The 15,702-nt window shown below is 47.0% G+C and overlaps 1 protein-coding gene across 5 annotated transcripts; it reads right to left on the bottom strand.

The window, feature by feature from the left end:
* Positions 1 to 304: 304 nt before the first annotated feature.
* KLHDC2 (kelch domain containing 2) lies at positions 305 to 15,435 on the bottom strand. Of its 5 annotated transcripts, none has more exons than XM_075753149.1 (14): positions 15,306 to 15,433; positions 13,385 to 13,552; positions 12,485 to 12,564; positions 11,344 to 11,461; positions 9,862 to 9,977; positions 7,360 to 7,441; positions 7,188 to 7,271; positions 5,156 to 5,236; positions 5,013 to 5,071; positions 4,553 to 4,662; positions 4,013 to 4,085; positions 2,835 to 2,922; positions 1,593 to 1,645; positions 305 to 1,318 (listed from the first exon to the last, which is right to left on the bottom strand). In XM_075753149.1, exons 2-14 carry the CDS (start codon positions 13,538 to 13,540, stop codon positions 1,195 to 1,197), a joined length of 1,224 nt encoding a protein of 407 aa, XP_075609264.1. In that variant the 5' UTR covers positions 13,541 to 13,552; positions 15,306 to 15,433; the 3' UTR covers positions 305 to 1,194. The 5 variants fall into 5 exon arrangements, 4 of the variants coding, with proteins under 4 accessions (XP_075609264.1, XP_075609265.1, XP_075609266.1 ...); XM_075753150.1 differs by having other exon boundaries at positions 15,250 to 15,336; XR_012835518.1 differs by lacking the exon at positions 305 to 1,318 and adding an exon at positions 1,854 to 1,939 and having other exon boundaries at positions 15,306 to 15,434.
* Between the last annotated feature and the right edge of the window lie 267 nt (positions 15,436 to 15,702).

The raw sequence follows: 15,702 nt of genomic DNA, 5'->3' as shown, positions 1-15,702 counted from the left end.
GGGGGAAAGGCAGAGCTGTGTTTTTCCCAAAACACGCCGCCAGCTGCCAGGAGAGGGGAGGTGCGGTCCCAGCTCCAGCCCTGCAGAGCACCCACTCCCACCAGCATGGCCCAGCTGTGCTGAGTAACTGGAACCCCAGTGGAGGGGAGAACAGGCAGGGACACAGAGCTGGGGCTCAAGGGTCAGAGTAACCCCCCGTGCTGTACTGGCACCCCCAGAGATGTCAAACCGCTGCTCTGCACCACCCCGAGAACTCACTGCGGCCATAGCTAAAGCCTGCACAAGAAATATAATACAGGAATTATTTTGTTGTAGAAGTCAGTGTTTTTATTTTTTTTTTTGAGGACAGCTTAAACACGGTTTCGCCCCTTCCCCGCAGCAGCACAGCCAGCTCCTTGGCCCTGCTGTCACCGCCCCCTCAGGGGTACCTCTGCCACGCTGAAGTCCTTCGTGGCTCCGGTGGCTCCGGCTGCTCCAGCTGTAGGTGAGCTCCACAGGTCACTGACACAGCCAACAACAGGCTCAAACACTTTCAGTTACACTTCTCAGGGCAGAATATCTGCTACCTAAGGTTCACAATTGAAGTTCCACAACATAAAGAGTTCCAAAAAAAAAAAAAACCAAACGACAAACAAGCAGAGTAGTGGTGCTTTAACAGTTGAAGGGTTATGACAGTTTATCAACTCGACAACGTACAGTTTGTAAATTCCATTTCTCTGACCAGAAGCATTTCTGGCAGAATGTTAAGCAGTTTCCTAATGCTGTAGGCTACCCCAGGACTGTTCACCTGTCACAGCAATCGTCAGTCCAGCCTAAAGCAACACTCCTCTTCAGTATTTCCTGCACAACCGCTAAAGTCTGCAGCTAGGGATTCTGTAACAAGTGTTTCCGCACATGCACGCCTTGGGGCTGGCCCTCACACGTGCTTCAAGGTGGACAAACCCAGAACTAGTTTTAGCTTAAGCACAGGCTACATCTCCACTTGCATTAAATACATTTATTGCAAACATCTTTACACAAAAATAGGTTCTCTCTAGGCCATTCACATGCAACTTAAAGGCAAGAAGCAACTACCTACAACGATACAGATATTTAACCTATACAAGTTTACGTTTGCCACACGTGGTATGATTATTACATCTTCTGAGAGCTGCTCATCTGGGCGCAGCTCATTCAGCGGTGCCCGCGGAGGCCTCAGGAGCCCGAGGTGTTGTTGCTTCCAAACCGCTGATTGACGCTGTGCAGCAAGTGCTTGGGGAGGCAATTCCAGGAACTGGCCAGCATCTCCTTAAAGCAGATGACCGCTTCCAGGCACAGCCTGGGGAGAGGGAAACACCCCGTGTTAGCACCGGGTCGGACAAGGGCTGCGAGGCAAGCGCATTCTTTGCAGCTATTTAGCCTCCTCATCAGTGCCTCTGTGTGCTTCTGGCAGGAAGCTCGCTCTATCCTCTCACAACTGGCTGTTCTTGCAGCATTCTTTAAGGGAAGAAATGTTTTCAAGTATTTTTGGGAACATAAGGAACAGATCTGGTGGTAACCCTGCACTACTTGCCTTGGATGGAGACGCAACAGTTGAAGACTTGCTTTCTTACCTTACGAGAGATCTTGGTTGTAGAGAAAACACGAGTATTTCATTACTGTGAGCCTGGGGGGAAGTGGGAGAGAGAGAGAAAGGCAGTTTGGTTATGTGAATTGGCAGCCTTGCAGCAGGAGCCAAACCAGCTGAGGCTCAGGCAGACACCTGGACGGAATGGCAAAGGGCAGGGCTCAGGGCTGGCGGGGACGGGGGGGGAGTAGCCTGGACTCGTGTAAATCACACAGGCAGTGGACAAGCTGAACACAGAATTGCTCACCAATTCTTACAGTGTGGGAAGCTGCGGGCACTCGGGGAACTACAGACGACTCAAATCCCAGATCTTGTGTCAGTTCACAGAAACAGCTGGAGGAGAACAGGCACACAGTGGACAGGCTCAGGTGGTGTCCCTGTGCCACGTCTCCAGTTGCTGCCACCGGGATGGGGCTGGGAGCCCTGGCCTGGCCTCTATGGTCGGCACAAGTGTGCACGGGGGGGTTGGGAGCCCCAAGTGCCAGCTCTGACCCTGGCCAACGCTTGTACTTGGGGGGGAATGGCAACACAACCTGCGGGCAGATGTTCCAAGTCCAGGGCTCTGCACTGAGGGACTTTGGACACAAGGACTGTCACAGGCTCAGCAGGCGATGCTTGGGGTTTTTTTTTTTTTTGAGATGGTTGCACCTGCTCCTCAAGCACACAAACCTACCACCCACCAAGATGGAAGTGCTGGCGCACAAAGAAGTGTTACACCACTCTGGTTTGCCACTCGCCCATTCCAGCTGACACCCACTGGGTGGTACACTACGAGGTGCTTGTTCCCAATCTGCCTTTCCAGCCAACTGGTGTCTTTACAGCCCTCAGGACAGCCCTGTCCTAAAGAGCCCCCTCTGCTCAGCCTGTTCTCGCCCAGCCTCGCTGTAGGCACCACAGTGAAGAAATTACTTTGGGAGCGGCTCCCTGAAAACACCCCCATGAGAAGTAGAGGGCAAAGCTAAATGCTAGTTGGGAGACAAGGACAGGCTCCAAGTGAAACACACGTGTGAGGGAAAGTAAGTCATAGTTTAAATAATGAATAACAACCTGGTTTCCAGAAAAGCAGCAAAGCATTTCCCCTTCAAGTTTTGTTTGTGCACCTTTGTCAGCCCTCCAGAGATCATGCTGCCAACTACAAGCATTTCATGCTCGCTGGAGTGATAAGACACCCCAGCTGCAGCAGGAAGGGCCGGGCTGCGCAGGAAGGGAAAGCTCCACATAAACTTACAGCTTTAGAATGGGCAAGTAAGTTGTTGGCACAGCCCCCAAAGATGATCACCTCTCCCTCTTCGCTTGCACAAGCGGTATGCCACAACCTAGAAACAGAAGTCAGCGCTGTATTAAACCAAAACACCACCCTGCCCAGTAACACATGTTTAGGATTTGTATTTAAAGTCAACCCACGCAAGTTTGCGCTTCCACCAATATGCTGCAGGCGTGACTAACTCAACAGGAGTTTATGTTCAAAGAAAACTGGTCAGCAAACCGCGAGCTGTGCGAGGTGTCCCGGCTAGAGCAGGGCTGTGGGGCATGCTGCCTGCAGGCGCAGGCGTGTGTAAAACCCACAGTCCTGTCACTTCTGGTGGATGGCCGTAACCATCTGCTTGCACAGAACGTTGTTATTGTGTCCCACTTGAGTCAAAAGACTGAAGGAATGCAGTCAGTCAAATTTTGGATTGCTCTGCTAAAAAACAACTGATCTCACCCGTGCGTTCAGCAACACCAGGGCACTGTCCTGCTGCTCTAAAGGGGGGAAGCGGGTGGGGGCAGCCGCTCAGCCTTGTTACGCCCCCAGGGGAACAGGCCCCTCTTCATCCCCAGCAGGAGCACGGCCAGGAAGCATCGCTGCTTTAACCCATTTATCTCGGAGCAGAACACTCCTCCAAACAAGACAGGTCACAGTAACTCACATGACACGAGTGTTTTCAATGCCATACACATACATCACAGTAGTTTTGATGCTTTTAAATTGCAGGTCATCATCTCTAATTTACTCAGCAGGAAGACAAAAATATCCTGGGTGTGCACAGGGTTAGCCACCAGCGAGGATGCCGCCAGCGACACCTGCCTGTGTCCAGTTTGCTGGCAGAGCAAGGAACACGCAGGTTCCAGTTAGCTCCTGTGCTGGCACTTGCAGCTCAGACACCGCTGCAGCCAGATCAACCCTCGATCTCCACCCTTCCTGCTGTTTCACAAACACTGAGCTATACGCTGCCCCCAGCACCAGCCCCGCACTGGTACTCATCTCGTATTTTTGCGTACATTCAATACGCCTGCATTTCTGGGGCAGAAGGTAGCATTTGTATTGTTACAAAAATGAGTACTGTGCATGTCCTCTCCCTGAAAGCAAAAATGAAAAGCCTCCTCACTCTTTTTTATAAGTCTCCAGGGAAGCGTCCACCGTACCTTGGTTTTTCAGAATAGTTATGCTCAAACTGTATCCACTCATTCTTGCTGATACAATAAATCCAAGCATCACCTGGAAACAAGCAAAACCCCAAATACGAACAGTAGTCTGTTAGTTCTTTCACGTTTGCTGCAACGCACATCTACTCTGGTGTAACACAGTCCATTTTTGTTCTTAAATAAATCAAGTTTTTTTAGGAAAAACTCTATGGAACTTTGAGCTGGCTATTTGAAAATAGGCATTTAATAATGGTTTACGGGAGCGAAGTCAGAAGGGGAAGATGGAGAACTGTAAAGCTCTTTAATTGCAATTTGCATTAGATACAATTTTAGAGTAGATTAATTTCTATAAATAATAGTGTGTCAACACATGCAGTGACTTCTGCTCCGTGAAATTAGCTGCTGACCATAAGGAGCGGAATCACGAGTGCATGGAAGGAATTTAGCAAGAATTTAAGGTGACTGGGCAATAATTCAAGCTTCTGTGCACAACTGTTTAAGAACACAAAGACAACACAAAGTGCTTTTGGAATGACTTACTTAATGGCTGCTTGTCAGTGGTGAATCCTCCGAAGAGGAAGAGGTGATCTGAGGAAATTGGTGTTAAAGAATGCCACGATCGGCCAACTGGGCAAATGCCTTGCGTGATTCTGTATTTCAATAAAAGCACTGTAAATCACACATGCGCTACAATAAAATACTGCTGCTCTTTTCTGCTCTGATTATTTTTCAGATATTTGAAGGATGCTGCTTCATACTGCACATAGCTCGTGACCCAACAGCAAATTTAATTTCTTTAGACGCAGTAAGAGTTTTTGCTCATACTAATGCTTATTAAAGATCCTGACAGCAAGAGGCAGCAACTGATCAGGAGGATCGATTCTACTTGAGTTTACTGCTTACTTAATTCTACCCAGTTTCACTAGGATGATTAGACATGAATAAAAATGACATCTCTGTCTCACTTTACAAACAAAAGAACTCAAGTTTTAGTACCTACATTTCACTCCACTCCCACGTATCCAAGTTCAGATAGTACAGATCATTCATTCTGGACTCCTACAACAAAGCAGACCGTGGTTGAAACAGAAATACTCCGTTTAGGTTTCAAGTAACACATTGTTAAAGTGGGCTGGCGCTTACTCTGTATCTGCCACCAAAAACGTAGCCTCTGTTCCCAACTGTAGCACAGGCGTGAGCTGCTCGCGGTGACGGAGTTTTACCCTGGGAAAAGAAAATGGTGAAGTAAGAAGGTTAAGTTTATTTGATACGTTAACAAAAGAGAGAAAATGTCATTTCACTGGAAACCTGCAGTAGATCGAGCGAAGAGGAGCTGGGCTGAAGGTGCCCACTGCAGACCCTAGCAGCACGGCTACGCCAACGCCAGGCGAGCTCACCGGTGGTCCTGCTCCAGGCAAGCAAGGTCTCGCAGTGCCGCAAAGCAGGCACTCGAGCAGATGAAAGGCTGAACTAAACTCAGGTTTAAGGCCAACAAGGAATAGAGAGTGAAAAAACATCCAGTAAGTCATTTTGTGTGCAGAAACTTGCTTTTTTTTGATGGATGGAAGATCAGAAAACTCATTAAAAATGGGATTTTTTTTTTTCCTCTTTAAGTGTCAAGATACAAATTTTGCTTTTAGAAGGGGGTTCAGACAGTCACAGAAGACCTCCAACGGTGAACGAGACAATGACATAATGAACCATTCAACAGTATTTTTCTTGAGTTACTTCTGCAATATTTAAGATCAGTACATAGTAAGACAAAAAGCAATTTATTTGTAATCTCAGTAAGGAGTTACTTATCTCAAATTTCATTTCCTCTAATTCTGTCACAATATCACTCCATCTGCCTGTTCCTGAATACTTCTGGGTCACCTCAAATGGGGTACATTTGTAATTACGGAGTGTTTTGTTTTGTTCTGACCACAATCCAGCCCCCAAGTGAGATGTACCAAACTGTCACGTTAGAGCGAGGATGACGGGAAACCACACACTTCGTTTTCCTGAGCTCTCCATGAGAAAAATGCCACTGAAGCATGAAAGAAAAAGCAAGTCAACAGGAAAAAATGATAAGAGAGAGAGCAAAATAAAAGACAAGTTTTTTGGAGAGGAACGAGGTAAATGAATGGTTTAAATTCAGTTTAAATGGCCTCAAGAATGCTACTGAATAGGCAGCAGGTAATTTTTATTTTGAGGAGGTGTTTCCAAGGCTAGTTCTACCAATGGTGTTTCAAACCCCTCTCTTAACAGTCCTGCCCCTACAAGCATGTTATAGTTAAGACTGTAAACACAAGCTAATCACACCTCACAGACTCCATACATAGGAAAGCAATTAACAGTCCCACTTTGCTGGCACTAGAGTAAGGTACGGGGAAATAAGGCAGCTGGCTCAGGAAGTGTGAGAAGGGAAGAGAGCCCTGGTCACACAGTCCTGAGCCAAGTTTCCTCCCCGGGTTGGGTCAGACAGACTGCATGTCCCGAAAGGGAAGCCAGAAGAGCAGAAACCAGCAGCGCTGCAGACACAGCGCTTCCCACCAGCCACGGCTAGAGTGAGAGGCATTTGGTCATCAGCCTGTGATTCATCCCACGGAGAAAACAACCTTAGCGAGCACCACGGAGACAAGCTCAGCTCCACACAGTCCATTTGTAGAGTCCCAGTCTTACAGCTCTGCAGGGCATTTCTCACATCCTCTGCTAGCACTAGGTTATTTCAGAAAGCTCTTCTGTCTTTTCTAACTCCTAGCGTTTAGGGACTGGTCTATATCCAGAAGAAGGGAGGATCACAGAGCACCTGACAACCGCTCACTTGGCAGTTAAACACTGGTGACATGTGAACAAGGCTGCAGGACGGAGCAGGAAAGTAGAAAAATTTATTTTGGGTGAATTTCCATGCTTCTTGCTTGCAAACAGCTAACCACATCTTCTAAAATAATGCCAGGGAGATGCAGCCTAGAGACAGGATCCCCCAAGAGATACAACAGGTTAAGATAGCTTCATTCTGCAAGGAGGCCCTTCAATCAGCACGCTCTTCTAACTTGACACAAATTAAAGCAGTAAACCCAGGTCTAGCAGAGTCATGCTTACTTTCACAGGATGCTCGAAGAGAAATGGCTCACAATACACACATTTCTTAAGAGCTGCAACTTAAAGCAACTGACATATGATGAATAATTACCGTAGTTATAGGCTGGCTCCAAGTAAAAGTTTCAGTGTCCAGAACATGCACGTGGTCGTTCCACCCTCTAGGAAGACCTGAATTCTTTAAAAACATTAAATAAGCAACAAGTTTTAATAAGTACTAATCAAATATTCAAGTTTAAATACAAATTACTTCATGGTTTACTTACCCAAAAAGACGTTTCATCAAATTCAAAAGTTCCCCGTTGTTTCCCTTCAGGAAAGTAACCATAGCCTCCAAAAAATATCAGCCTGAAACAAAACATGCATCAACATCTATTAGAAATGCTATCACACCTGTGGCTACAAATTAAAGTTCTGTAAAGGCTGTGCTCAAACAGAAGACAGGAAAAACAGGGAAGCTCCTTTGGCTTCATTACTTCCAATATGTCTACAATGCAAGCTTCCCAAGTGTGGGGCCCTGTTTCTTGCCTAACTGTCCCTACCACCCACATTAAATCCCTCCCCAGCTGTTTCCCAGGTCTCAGGCTTCCAGACTTTGCTCCGGTTCCAAATGTGCGAAGCTACCGGGCCTGCTGCTGGGTTTCTGCGCTTCAGCCTTCGCTACTGGGGCTCCCACACAGCAGCTCCAGGGGTTTATTCCTGCAGTTTCCCGCCTCCACCCTTCCCAAGCCCTCTGCCCGTTTTCCCTAAGCCCAAAACGTTCACAGACACTCCTGCACAAAGCAAAGGGGAAGCATTACAGCTTGTCACTGTGGAGATGTGTGCTAGGCAGAGCAGGGCAGGAGGAGACCAAGGCATACTACATGCAGCAGACCCTCTACCAATGAAGCTTCCTGGGAAGTTTTTAGGGGGAACTATATTTTTTTTGTACTTGTTGCATTTTGTTTCAAAGCATGAAGAACAGTTGTTATGAGCACTCATCTGGTTTTACTGTTGGTTTTTTTTTTTTAATGTAATTTACCTTAACATTTTATGTTTGGGTTTTAGCACTTAGAAACGAATGGCATGGTTTTATCAAAAGGTCTTACCGAATAATGAAAAAACAGAAAACAATCTATACCACCTAACTGAATACCCAAAACTCCAGTCTTGCACAGATTTACATCTAAACTGATCACATCAAATATCATAACAGTAAGCTTTCTCTCCACGTCAAGAATCTGAAAACTAGCACCATGGGCCATTTCCTATCTTTCACGAGTCTCCACAGCAAATCACACAGCAAATATCCTAACAGTGGGCTTTCTCTCCACGTAACGGACAAAGCAGCACAGCCACCTGCAATCTTACACACCAAAATCACCATACGCGGCTCAAACACAAGGACATACCGCATCCTGGACTTCTCTGCCTCAGTAGAGCCAGAGATGACACAGCCAAGACCAGCTGTGCTAAAAGGCAGAAGATGCCTGTGCTGCCCAGTTAAGGTTTTGTAGGTAACAGCTTTAACCCCTGCCCTGACACAAGACGACAGTAAGAACCTGTAACTGGTGCCAGCTGTGACCAAAGAAGAACCAGGGGCCCCTGACCGTCACCCCACATTCACAGCAGCAGCAGCACTGCCAACACCAGGCGCCTGGCCCACAGCCTGCAGGGAGAGCCCTGCTCCGTGGGGATCAGCCTTTCCAGCTTCTCCTGCAAGGGGACAATTCTGGCCATGTGAGCTGTCACTTGTGCCAGACCATTCTGGAGTTCTGTTCTCTGGAAGCCAGGAACCCTTGGAGAAACCAGCCCTGGGCAGATGCTCCAAGAAGAGAGCCAAAACTCTCTGCCCTCCCCTGAGATAACTCACTTCCATCTCTGACCTCCTGAGCAGCTGGGATACAGCAAGCGTGTGGAACCAGGAAACTACCTATCACAGGGGCTTTCCTCAGTCTATCCTCTGGAACGATCTCATCACACAGCTCCCTGATCGGGGGGAGGACCAGCACTACACTAACTGAATGAGGGAGGAACGTGCAAGGCAACAGCAATGTTTTGCACGTCAGCATATCTGGCTTCAACACGTTCTCCTTGTCTTCCTCATCTTTTCCAAGGTTTGCAGTGCCAAAAGGCCTCCTGGCATCTCTGGGACACTATCCCAACACATTAAATCAGATAACATCAATAGCAGTTCATCTAATGCATTCCGTGTTTTGTGCAACCGGCACAACACACACTGAATGAAGCATGTGCATAGCTGAAAAAGCCACATACAATTTTAAAATTAAAATGGCTTCCTGCTCTTCAACTATCAAAGAAATGCAAGCTGTCCCACAAGACGTGACTAAAAGATCGCATTCTGTGTGACACCAGGCATCCTTTACAGGATGAAGAATAATTCCCGATGCAATTGCCAAGAGGAGCGATGCTGATACAAGTAACCACGATGCAGTGCCTTTAAAGCGGTGTACTGAGAACACACTGTGGAAGATTTGCCTGTCATGAGCCTACATTTTGGACTGTGACTCACTGAGATACTTTGCAGCTTACAGATACCCAAATTGGGAGGGAGGTTTTTCACTTATCAAGGGTTAAAGGATGGAGCAGTTTTAAAAGGCTGGATGGGGAAGAAATCCATCATCTTCCTGAAGCACGTACGTGCTGCAGGCAAGAAGTCCTTCCGCAGCTCTTGTTCAAACAAAAAGACATAACGACAAGACTAAGAGCGATTAAAAGCAAACACACGCGCAAGGATAGCTGTGCTGACTTTGTCGCTGGAGCCTTACTTGTTTTTGTAAACCCAAACGCCAAGTTTGTCCTTTGATGAAGGGGGTACCCCCTGACACTCTACTCTGACCCACTGCAGCACTTTGTCCGTGGATCTGGAATTTAACATGTAGAACTGTAGAAAATAAAAAGATTTTTTTTACCCACACAGTTAGCTTAAAGCTTAAGTCTGACTGATGTTAAAATATTAACTTTTAAATAGCATGTATTCGTATAGAAATACTTTTAAAGTCCTTTTCCTAGCTGCACAGAGCACTGACAATGTTTGGAACAAAGTACGGATCCAAAGATCCTCATCTTGCTGCAGACCCAAGCCCCAAACACTTTTTTTTACAAAAGTATCAGGACTACGGACATGGAGTTTTACCATTCAAAAGCTGGGATGGGATACAGTGAAGCTGTGCACAAAGTAGCAACTGTCTTACAATAAAAAGAAATCTGGTTAAAAAAAACCAGAAGTGTTTTTTATGATATCATCCCTTCTCTGTGTGTTACATCATTTTACATGGAGAGAAATAGCTGATACAGACATATAAGCTAACTGAAATGTAAGAATACCACAGCAGGAAGTCACACTTTATAAATGTAGATTGTTTCAAACTGTTTGCAAGCATTGCATCAAGCTACTTTCAGTTTATACTTAAGAACGAAGCCAAAACTATTTAATTGAAAACACACTTCCAGAACATCAGAAAATATTATCAGAGACTCCAGAGAAGAGTAACATTTCAAACAACTACAGAGCAGTTACAAATCACCCCCTGGTATTATTTCAGTGAACTCTGGAAATTCCCGTCTTTCAAAAGAAGCAAACTCAAAGGCACCAATGCAATGCGATTTATAGGGTGAATTGCACAAGAACAACTGCAACCAGAACAAATAATAGGTCACGGTGTTTCTTCAGTGGTGTAAAGCTACCGGAGTACAATCAGGTGAAACGATGCAGAGCTAAAGGCTGACCTGTTTTACAAACATCACATTATCTGACCTGTTGCAGAGAAATTAATACAGTGAACTGGTAAAAGTCAGCCAGGTGATCATCTGCATGAAAAAAAACATCCAAGCAGTAAGCACCGTATTTTGTTAGTCCAAACTTCTTCGCCAAGCATAAAAAGAACACAGCTTCAATTGTAGTTTGCATCTGGGGAAGCTGGTGACAGGATGAGAAAGCTGGTTATCTACTTCCAAGAACTACAGATAGCCAGTAGATGAAAATATTACGCTGCAGAAGCCATGGAGGACACAGTGACTGGATACATGTTCAGCATCCCCTGTTACTGACATTTAAGCTCTGAAACGAGATCCAACCTGTGCAGTCATTCAGAAGGAAATATTTCCTTGATTTATTAAAATGATATATTCCTTGCTTTGGATGGATTTTAATTAACTGAAAAGGCCATCTCTAGTTTAGAAAAAAAGGGAACGAAAACTAACGAGAAGAAACTTATTTGTGAGGAAGGGTTTATCTTTAAATTACTAACCTTGTTTGTATTGCCACGTGCATGATGTCCTCCAAAGAGGTACACCACTCTGTCTACACACACGGCACAACTTCCAGACATGGAAGGTGGAACATCTCCCTCTGTTTTACTCTTCTTCCTGGAAGCAGTTTAAAATATTTTATCTGGTAAGAATGAACAATAACGATTTCATCTGGAAAGGAGTTTTATAACACTACCAGTATGTTTTTAATTGCAATAGGTCACTGTGGACCTATTATGAGTTCTTCACACCCTTGCAAGTTTAACAATTTACAACACTAACCTGGTATGACGGAGGGGGGTGGGGAAAAGGCAATTTAATTAATACATGTTTTGTGGGGGAGGAATCCTGTCTGCCTAGTTCAGGAGTTCGGTATGCCTTTCACGTTGAAAATCCCAGAAAGAGCCTCAGGCAAAGAGGATCCACCTGTCCAAACCAAAGGTTTCTGTTTTGCTACTGGATTTTTAATGTTTGTAAACATTACAACCACAAAGATGAGCTTCCGGCTGGCATCCAGGGCTTCCCCTAACCACAAGAAGGCATGGGAGCCTTTCTGAAACTGCACTTTCTGCAAAGCACAGAGGGGACTTGGCTTTGCCGCGCAAGGCCCCAGCTAGCTACACAACTGGAGCACTGGATTCCCTTGTCTCGCGCTATCAGGCACGAGGCTTCACACAACTTCTGTGCTCCCAACAGTCTAAGATGATGCAGTAGTTTCTTTGGCTGCATCAACATTTAAAACAAACTTATTAAAAGGAAAACAAATAAAAAACTCAATATGGGTTCCCTCATCAATGTACCACTGTAATCACAAGTGGTACAAATACAATTTTCAGGTGCTATATCCTATACCAGGCATCCCAAAACACTTCACGCTGTTGATCACATACTCCTTTACAAGCTGCCTGTCCAAGCTGCCTCTCCTACTTCACCCTGTGAAAACGTATTTGTTGTTTTCACAGGGAAAAAAAAATTTGGAAATATTTTACACATTTATGCAACAGTTTGATAGGTGGGAACAAAGAGATGAGGGAATTCTTTCTCTGTTCACAGACCCTGAGTGTGCTTTCTACACCAATTCAAGAATTTATCTTTTTTTTTCCCACCAAAACCAACAATTAAGTTAATTATTTACTGTACCATCTTCCAGTTTCCATGTTGTAGATCCATATTTCATCTCTAGGCAGATAGAAGTCATAAAATCCCCTAACTTGGGCATTCTGCAGAACGGGTCAGAAAAGAAAAAGCAACATTAGAAGGATGCTTGACACACTGAATTACAGACTCCTGTGAATGTGTGCACCCCCTCGGAGATCTCATCGTGGAACAGAAAACAGCAGGAGCAGTGCCTGCCGCACTCCTGTACCCCTCACCTGCACAGCAGGTATTAGCCTATTTTAGCTTCTGCTAGGGACCAGGCAAGCTCCCAGCAGAGCCACGGATGGGGTAAATGGAAGCTAAACCTCCCTTTCATAGCCCAAGCAGGGTATCTAGGGTGCATAAATGAGCCAAAATTTCCTTTTTAGTTCCCCCACCCCCCCGCACGACACCACCAGAACAATACACCAAGGCTTTGCCTTGAGCTACCAACTTATTTACTCAGTCAAATCATCTTAATTCCTGTCAAAATTGTTAAATGACTTGCTTCTGCTTGCTCACCCCAGTGTGATAAATAACCAACCCGTGACCATTAACACACAATATAGAGTTGTGCTGATAATGCTGTAAATAAAAGCACCATTTTGCACGGTGTGCATTTTAAATCAGACAGTATTTCCTTCTCTTCCAACTGACACGTGAGTCGACAAAGGCAAACAACACCCTGCATCCCACAAAAGTTATGTTTGCCAAGATCTGCATTTAGCACTCACGATTTATTTCAGTATTTCAAAACTCTTAAATGTCATATTCTAATTTGTTAACTGGAGCTTTTCTTTTCCGGGGGAGGGATAATTTTACACTGTCACTCCCAAATTAATGGGATGTAATTACCAGCACCAGGGGTGGCAGAAGGCTTACTTAACAAGGAGAGCAGTGTACCTTATAGCCTCCCCAGACATACATGCAGCGTCCATCAGTGACTGCCACGTGCCCGCTGCGCTCAGCGGGGCTATCGTTCTCCAGCTGCTCAAAGCTCTCCTCAGCTGGAGCCGGGAGCTCTTCATCTGCCTGCAGATCTTCGTTATCATCGGCCATTTCGATACAGCACTACGTGCACAGAACAACACATAGTATGGAGCTTTGAAAACCATCAGAAGAAACCACCAGAGAACACAAAAAGAGAAACTACACACTGTTGTTTCTTTCACAATGATGTTTTAGCAGAAAAAGTTATCATATCAGTTGAGAAAGTTTCAGATGGGGATTCCTCAGTTGGGTGTTATTTCTAATCATTTCAGCTGCCAATTTAAGACAAGGTCTCTTTTTTTTTTTTTAATCACACTTACCTATATATTAATTGATGACTAAAAAAACAACCCACAACAGAATAAATTTGAAAGCTCCACCTACAGTATGGTTTTCACAGAAGTGAAAACTCCTGCAGCTTTTCAGGCAAAGCCCCTCTGGGCTGCCTCAGCCAAGTCTCCCACACACAAACCTTCCTATAGCTCTTAAATGCAAGACACGTTACCTACGTTTAAAAAAAAACAAACCCCAAACCACAAAACAAAGACCTTTGCTCCAAATCTTGCTGGCACAGAGAAGGCCAAAACCCAGAGTGTCCTGGAAAGACAACAGCTATGCACACCCAGCCTGTGGCTCCTGAGCACTGCGCAGCTTCGGGGTCAGAGCAGCCTGCGCGCCAGGGCTTTGGTACGCGAGCAGCCCCAGGGCCATGCTGTCACTGGGGTCACTGGTAACTCAAAGCCCCAACTATGGGAGGAATCCAGCCAGGAGGAGATGCTGAAGTCAGCCCTGCCAGGTCATCCTGGAAGCTGCCCACATGCTCTCTCAGCCCGTAATGGAACAGGGGGACCCCTGAAAAGCCAAAGTTCCCTTCCATTTACAAGCCATTCCCAAGTCCAAGTGTAGCATTCCTACAGCTACGAGTTGAAACCATCACCACACAAAGATTTTCAGACACAGATCAAAAGGTCAGGGCAGCTGGACAATCCAAGCAATGGTTTTGTGCAACCAGCCAAAGTGAGAAGTGAAAAGGACTTTAAGGAGACTATCAAACCCTGCACTCATACAAAATCCTCGACACCTACACCACTCCTAACAGCTTTTCGTTTAACTGGAATTGCTCCAGTGATAGAGAAACTGCACCACCCCTGAGCTTTAATTATGCTTTAAATTAAAACCTTTACTCACACCTCTGTGACATCTGTCTGCTTCAAGTTTACCAGATTTTTACTGACCTCTCCCCAGTGATCAGCATTTTCATTTTTTTTTAACAACCCAGGACACCCTGGACATCTCCTGTCCCCTTTAGCCATTTTCCAGTTCCATACGAAACACTTCTCACACGTCTCTGCAATTCCCAGCCCTCTGTGGCTCTGCCCCGGCTGTCCACCTCCCTCACGACACCCCGACTAAGCAGACGTGGTCTCCTCCCGTGCTGAGCGCGATAAACATTACCTGTCGGGACATACGCGTAACCCGCGCCCCAAACAGAGCAGCAGCCGCGCAGAGCAATGCGCCATCATCGCACCGACCAGACCCGTTAACAACCCCCCCGGCGCTCCCCGCTTTCTGTCAAGGGCTGATCCCTCCCGGACCCCCACAGCGCGCAGCCCCCTCCTCGCTCCGGCCTCCCCCCTCACCCCGCGGCTCCGTCCCTCCGCGCCGCCTCGGCCCCCAGACACCGCGCTCCACAGCCCCCCCCCCCCGGGCGCCCTGCTAAGCCGCCTCCCCTCTGATCCCCGGGGCCCGGTCCCGTCCTCCCGGGGCCCGGACCCTACCGCGGCGGGGGGTTGCGGGTCGGACGGCGCGGCCGCCCCCTGCTTCCCTCCCTCACCTCAGCGGGCCGCGCAGCGTCAACATCCGCCGCGGGCGGCCGCTTCCGGCAGCGCCGCGCAGGCGCCGCCCCGCCCCGCTGCTGCCCCGGGAGGGGACCGGGACCTGTCGCCGTCCCGCCGCGGCGGAAAAGGGTTCCCCGCTCCGGGTGCTTGCAGGAGTAACTCCGCGGTGCGGGCGGAGCCGAGCCGCAGCACATCGCCTCAGGGAGAGCACCGTCCGGCAGCGAGACTTGTCTGAGGGAGGGGGAGATGGCAACGCGCCCCCCCCCCCCCCCCCCCCCCCCCCCAAGAAAACTGGGACCAACGGAGATTTGGGGTGTTGAACCACGTTCACCGAGAGATCGGAACTTCTCAGTTAAAGCCACCAAACGAATAGTAAATGCTTGAGCTTAGCAC

The sequence above is a fragment of the Balearica regulorum genome, chromosome 5 (assembly GCF_011004875.1).
Source record: "Balearica regulorum gibbericeps isolate bBalReg1 chromosome 5, bBalReg1.pri, whole genome shotgun sequence".
NCBI lineage: Eukaryota > Metazoa > Chordata > Aves > Gruiformes > Gruidae > Balearica > Balearica regulorum.
This window is presented reverse-complemented; position numbering and strand designations above follow the sequence as displayed.